The 7,500-nt window shown below is 36.0% G+C and overlaps 1 protein-coding gene across 2 annotated transcripts in view; it reads right to left on the reverse strand.

The window, feature by feature from the left end:
* Window positions 1–7,500, reverse strand: part of LOC122247903 (neuronal acetylcholine receptor subunit alpha-10) — a 228,831-nt gene that overhangs the window by 10,729 nt on the left and 210,602 nt on the right. For both annotated transcript variants that reach the window (XM_043007628.2, XM_043007614.2), the window contains exon 10: window positions 6,444–6,544. In XM_043007628.2, coding sequence (XP_042863562.1) covers window positions 6,444–6,544 — 101 coding nt within the window. The remainder of the gene's footprint in view (window positions 1–6,443; window positions 6,545–7,500) is intronic.

Genomic DNA, 7,500 nt, shown 5'->3' on the forward strand with positions numbered 1-7,500 from the left:
AATAGACGAGAGAGAAATAGATAAGAGAGATAGATAGAGATAGATAAAGAGAGAGAAGGAGAGAGAGAGAGAGAGAAAGATAGATAGAGAGAGAGCGAAGGGGTGAGAAGAGATAGAGAGGCAGAGAGAGAGTGTAGAGAGAGGAATGAGAATAAAGAAAGAGATAGAGGAAAGAGAGAGAGAGGGAAGAGCGTAGAGCGAAGAGAGAAAGATGGAGAGAGAGAGAGAGAGGGAGAGAGAGAGAGGGAAGAAAGAGAGAAAGAGAGAGAGGAAGAGAGAGGAGCGAGAGGAAGAGAGGATGAGAGAGTTGTAAAGAGAGAGAGATGAGAGAAAGAGAGAGGGAGAGAAAGCGTTCGTGTCGTTTTGTTTATTGTTTTTTATGTTTTTTGTTTTTGTGAGAGAGAGAGAGTTTGAAAGAGAGATTTTTTTTTTTTATTGTTTTTTGATTGTTTTGAGAGATGAGAGAGAGAGACGAAGGGATTGAGAGAGTTGAGAAAGTGGTGGAGAGAAGAGGAGAGAGAGAGAGAGAGAGTTTTGTTTTTTTTTTTGAGACCGAGGATGGGGAAGAGATGAGAGTGAGAGAGAGAGAGGAGAGAGAGAGAAGAGAGGAGAGAGAGGAGGAGGAGAGGACGTAGAAGAGAGAGATGGTATGAGAGAGAGAGAGTGAGAGAGAGGAGGGAGTATACATGTATTTATATATGTATTTATATATTCATGTATATATATATATATATATATATATATATATATATATATATATATATATATATATATATATATATATATAGATATATATATATACATATAAATAAAGGATGGGAATTATAACTATTTCTTAGAAGTCAGAGGCTGCATCAAATTAAAAGGTTTGGGAACCACTGATCTAAATACATTTAGCAAGTGTGTACCTTCGCGTTGTGAAATGCGACTGATGTGGAATGTCGCAGCTGAAAAAAATAATTAGCCGGATAAGATATCATTGGAAACATAAGGAAACATAAGGTAAAAATAAGAGAAAATGATGTAAAATCAACTGAGAATTGTTCTTATTTCCAGATCGACGAATTAGTAATAGAAAATGGATGAATAAAAGAATAATCAAAGATAATCTTAATATGTCAATATGTCACATATAAAACTTGAAGCATCTTTCGTAATGCAAAAGAAAAATACCAATATACCTATATGACAGAAAAGATAGATTAAAAAGGCACTAACACATACACACAGACGCATAGATTCGTGCGAAATGATATAAAGCCACTGCATAAAACAACATCACTGTTTCAATTCGAAGAGAAAAGAAGAGAAGTGCTAAACTTTTACTACTACATAAACCCCACTACATAACCCCATGTGTTAACTTCCCTACCAAATAATTCCTCTACTTCGCAAGCACGTTCTTTCAGGCATACCACCTTTCCATTTTCGCTTTAATCATTGTACACTATCATTGAAAAAATACTCTGTGATGTCATACAGTTACAGCACAAAGTCACTACATTATTGGCACATCCTACGACTTCATCAGTATCTAAGGATTACCTTGCCTTCCTGCTTTTTCTTAAAGGGGAATCGCTTGGACACGAAAAAAAAGATAAAGAAAATAAATAAAATTTTAGTTTCCCAAAAGAAGACACAATGATATCCATGATAATGATGCTGATGATAGCAGTGGTAATAGGAATGATAATGATAATGATAGTTATAATGATAATAACAAGAGCAATATTGCTAATAACAACATTGATGATGATGATAATGATGATGATGATAATGATATGATGATGGTGATACTACTAATAATAATGGTAATGATGATGATAATGAACATGATTGTGATAATGATAATGGTGATGATGATAATATAAATGTGTTTTGTTATTATTTTAATATATAATGAAAATTTAATTTAATATTTTATAATAATATATATGAAATTAAATTATAAAAATTAATAAAAAATTTAATAAAAAATTATATTTTTGATATTTAATGATTAAAAAATGATTTTTTAATAATAAATTAAATTATATCATATAATAAAAAATAAAAATTTAAATAAAATTTATCTTATTTAATATACAAATAAAATTTATTTTTATTAAAATAAATAATTAGTATATAATATTATAGGGTTTAATTTATAACAATAAAACAACAACAATATTAATAATTTGTTAAAAAAACAATATATGTAATGTTAAAGTTAATGAAAAAGGATAGTTGGGATAGTAGAAAATATATTATATAATATTATATTATTATATGGTTTGGTGTTTGTGTGTGGGGGTGTGTGTGTGTGTGGTTGGTTTGTTGTGTGTGTGAGTGTTTTGGGTTGAGTGTGTGTGTGTGTTGGTGTGGGTGGTGTGTGTGTGTTTTGTGGAGTGGTGGTGGGGTGGAGTGTGTGGGGTTGTTTGTGTGGGTGTGTGGTTGTTTGGGTGTGTGGTGAGGGGTGTGTGGTGGGGTGTGAGTGTGTGTGTGTTTGTGTGGTGGGTTGTGTGAGGGGGGTGGGTGAGTGGTTGTGGGGAGTGTGTGTGTGTTTGAGTGTTTTGTGTGGTTTTTGTGTGGGTGTGTGAGTGGTGTGAGTGTGGTTTGGGGAGTGGGTGTGTGTGAGTGTGTGTGAGTGTTTTTGGGGTGTGTGTGTTTGTGGGGTTGAGGTGTGTGTGTGTGTGGAGGTGTGTGGGTTTTGTGTGTGGGGAGTGTGTTGTGTTGTGTGAGGTGGGTGGAGTTTTGGGTGTGGTGAGGGGTGTTTGTGTGTTTGTTTGTGTTTGTGTGGGTGTGTGTGGTGAGTGTTTGTGGGGTGTGTGATTTGGTGTGTGTGGGGGTGTGTGTGTGTGGAGTGTGTTTGGTGGAGTGGTGTGGTGTTTTGTATGTTGTGGGTTGTGAGTGTGTGGGTGTGTGTTTTGTGTGTTGTAGTGTGTGTGTGTGTGAGTTTGGGAGTGGTGTGGGTGGTGAGTTTTTGTGTGTTTTGGTGTGTGTGGGGATTATTTAAAATTCTTATTATTTATAGGGTAAATATATTGTATATATCCCCTTTATTCTATATATATATATGTGTGTGTGGGTTTGTGTGGGGTGTGTTGAGGTGTTGTTGGGTGGGTTGTGTTGTGTGTGTGAGGGTGGGTGGTGATTGTGGTTTGGAGTGGGTGTGGGAGTGTTTTGTTGGTGGAGTGTGTGTGTGTGGGTGAGTGTGGTGTTTGGGGTGTGTGTGTGTGTGTGAGGTGTGGAGGTGTGTGTGGTTGTTGGTTTGTGGGTGAGTTTTGTTGTGTGTTTGGTGTGTTTGTTTAAGTTTTTGTGTGTGTGGAGGGTGTGTGGAGTGTGTGTGTTGGTGTTTGGGTGGTGATAGTTATATTAAAAAATTAATTTCATACCCACACAAATTAAATATATGGTTTGTGTTGAGTGGGTGGTGTGAGTGTGTTTGGTGGAGTGGGGGGGTGAGTGTGTGTGTGTGTGTGTGGTGTGTGTGTGTTTTGATGTTGTGGTGGGAGGTGGGTGTGGTTGGTGGGGTTTGGAGTGTGGGTGGTGTATAATATAAGTGTGTGTTGTGTGAGTGGTGTGGGGAGTGGGTGGTGTGGGGAGGTGTGTGTGTGTGGGGGTGTGTGTGTGTGATAGGGTGTGTGTGTGAGTGTTGTGGTGTGAGTGTGTTTTTTGTGGGTTTGTGTGTGGGTGAGTGGTGGGGTGTTTTGTGTGTGTTGTTGAGTTTGGTTGTGTGATTTTTAAAAGAATATTATTTTAAGTTATTTAATAATAAATTATATAATTACACTTTTGGGGTGGGTGGTTGGGGGTGTGGTGTGGTGGTTGTTGTGGTTTGGTTGTGGGTGTGGTGTGAGTGGTGTGTGTGGAGTGTGGTTGTGTGAGTTGGTGTTGTGAGTTGGGTTTTGAGTGGGTTGTGGTGAGGGGGGGTTTGTGTGTTGTGGTTGGAGTGTGTGGGGGGGGTGAGGGTGTGTGTGGGAGTGTGGTGGTGTGTGTGGTTTTTTTGGGTGGGGGGAAAGTGTGTGTGGTGGAGGTTGTGTGTGTGAGTGGGGTTGTTTGTTGGTTTGTGGGGGGGTTGTGGAGGGGGTTGTTTGTGTGTGTGTGGTTTGTTTTATGTTTAAAGATTTTTTGAAGATAGATAGAAGATAGTTTGTTAGAAAAAGTATATAATATTTTTAAATTATTTAGTGTGGGGTTGTTGGGTGGAGTTTGGTGTGTGGAGGTGTGGGGTGTGGGTGTGTGTGTGGTGTGTTGTGTGAGTGTGGAGGGGAAAAGGGGAGATGGGTTGTTTGAAGAATGTATTTAAATAAAAGAGGAGAGGGAGAGTGGGAGGAGAAAGTGAAAAGGAGGAGAGTTGGGAGATAGGGGATGGGTTAGTGGGGTGTTGAAGAAGATAGTTGATTTTATTTTATTATAATGGTTGGTTTTTGTGTGTTTGGGTGTTAGTTATTAAAATTATTTTATATATTTTAAATTAGTGTGTGTGTGTTTGTTTGGTTGGTGTTTGGGTGTGTTTTTGATTTTGTATGTATGTACATACTATAATATATACAAACACACTCACACACAAACACACCTTTAAGTGGGGGGGTTTTGGGTGGGTTTGTTTTGTGTGTGTGGAGTGTGGTGTGTGTGTGTTTGGGGGGTCATTTAATATATTTATTATATATATTTATATATATATTTTCTATATATATATATATATATATTTATATATTTTATATATATATATTTATATATATATTATATATATATGTTTTTTGTATATATTATATGTATATGTATATAAAATATATAATTATATATCTATATATATATTATATATTTATTATATATTATATGTTATATATGTAATATATATAATATATGTATTTTATATATTTTATATATATATTAGATTACATATATAATATAGATAATATATAAATATATTATATATAACTATATGAATTTTATATATATATATATAGTAATATATAAATATATATATATAAAATATTTTATATAATATTATTTATATATATATACTATTATATATATTATAATATATAATATATATCTATATATTATATATATATATATTATTATATATTAATATATATAAATATTATATATATATATATAATATATATCATATATATATATTTAATATATATATACACACACACACACACACATACACACACACACATCTGTGTCTATGTGTCTATGTGTATATGTGTATGTATGTGTGTGTGTGTGCATGTGCGAGAGTATGTATTTATGCTTGCGTATGTGTGTCGGAGAAATGAAGATGCTTTTTCCCTCTCCCACTCCCAAGACAAAAGGAGACGCAGCATCCGCCGCCAATAAAGAGCGCCTCACGTACACACGGAAGGAACCAAGACTATCCTTGCGAAAGTCGAAGAGTGTCGTTTGTCGAATGCAAGACTTAACAACTGAAATTCGTGAGTATGAAGTGGAGGGTGCGAGAGGGAAAGAATTTCTCATTTTCCTCTCCTTTCCAAAACAACTGGATTTATGTCCTGGAAAATAACCACGACGGAGCAATTTTTACGATGAGGAGGAGTGGGAGCGGGACTGGTTGGAAAGAAAGGGAATGAGGGCGGATGGGAGTTAGGAAATGTGAAAAGAGATATGGAGATGGAAAGGGAGAGGGAGATGGAGGTGGAAAGAGAGAAGGAGAATGGAGATGGAGATGGAAAGGGAGAGGGAGATGGAGGTGGAAAGAGAGAAGGAGAATGGAGATGGAGATGGAAAGGGAGAGGGAGATGGAGGTCGAAAGAGAGAAGGAGAATGGAGATGGAGATGGAGATGGAGAGGGAAAGGGAGAAGGGGAGGGCGATGAAAGGAGAGAGGGAGATGGAAGGCGAGAGGGAGGGCGAAGGGTAAAGGATAATGATGAAGGAGAGGGAGAGGTAAAGGTAGAGAGAGAGAGAGAGAGAGAGAGAGAGAGAGAGAGAGAGAGAGAGAGAGAGAGAGAGAGAGAGAGAGAGAGAGAGAGAGAGAGAGAGAGGGGGGGAGAGAGAGAGAGAGAAGAAAAAAAAAGAGAAAGAGAGAGAGAGAGAGAGAGAGAGAGAGAGAGAGAGAGAGAGAGAGAGAGAGAGAGAGAGAGAGCAGAGAGAAAAAAAAGAGAAGAGAGAGAGAGAGAGAGAGAGAGAGAGAGAGAGAGAGAGAGAGAGAGAGATAGAGAGAGAGAGAAAGATAGATAGATAGATAGATAGATAGATAGATAGAGAGAGAAATAGAGATAGATATATATATAGATAGATAGATAGATAGAGAGAGAGAAAAAGATGGATAGATAGATAGATAGAGAGAGAGAGAGAGAATGGGAGAGAGAGAGAGAGAGAGAGAGAGAGAGAGAGAGAGAGAGAGAAGGGGGTGGGGGGAGAGAGAGAGAGAAATAGGTCAGTGAGAAGCCAATACCGCACTGACCCACATTGTGCGCGAGCTCTCACCTGGTCGGTGGAATGCCGCCGTTTTCACACTTGACCTCCGGGTCGAGCAGCCTCTCGCTCATCTCCAGCTGGCCGGTGCCCTCGCGGAACACGCCCTCGCTCTGCGCAAGCCGGAGGGGCGTCAGAGAGAGGCAGTGAGATACATGCATAGTTACATATAGGTACACGATATATACAGATAATACATAATCACATGCGTATACAGTATACACACACACACAAATTTGTATATATATATGTATATATATATACATATATATATATATATATATATATATATCTTCAATATATATATATATATAATATATATAAATATATATATATATATATATATATATAAATATATATATATATATAAATAATGAAGAAAAGATGGTAGCATGCAGTAACGCATTTAAATTGAAATATACAAATTTTTCCTCCCGGACCGGGACTCGAACCCAGCGCCGGGTTCGAGTCCCGTCAGGAGAAAAATTGTATACATATATATATATATATATATATATAATATAAATATAGTTATATAATATATATATATATATGTATAATATATATATATAAAGGAAAATATATATATAGCATACATATTTCTATATATTTATATATATATATAAGTATATATATATATATATATTATAATATATACTGGATATATAATATATATATATATTATATATATATATATACTAATATATAATATCTATATATATAAACATATAGATTATATATATATATAAATATCTATACATATATATATAATATATATAAGATAAATATATTATATATATATATTATTATACATATATATATTACCATAGCAGCACACTACACGCACACACTACAGCACGATCACACACACACACACACACACACACACACACATATACAGCCACAGTGAGTATATGTGAAAGTAGAGAGCGAGGTACATGGACATAAAGGGATAGATAGCTAAACAGTCACAATCATCTCTGTACAATCCTTCTTCCCTTTAAACAAGCGTATTCCGAGGTTGGACTTGAACCTCTCGCAACCCCGAGCACCTCGTCTAAAATCCTCC

This window comes from Penaeus japonicus, unplaced genomic scaffold (genome assembly GCF_977035675.1).
Source record: "Penaeus japonicus unplaced genomic scaffold, GWHDUDI00000001_assembly GWHDUDI00000003, whole genome shotgun sequence".
Taxonomy (NCBI): Eukaryota; Metazoa; Arthropoda; class Malacostraca; order Decapoda; family Penaeidae; genus Penaeus; species Penaeus japonicus.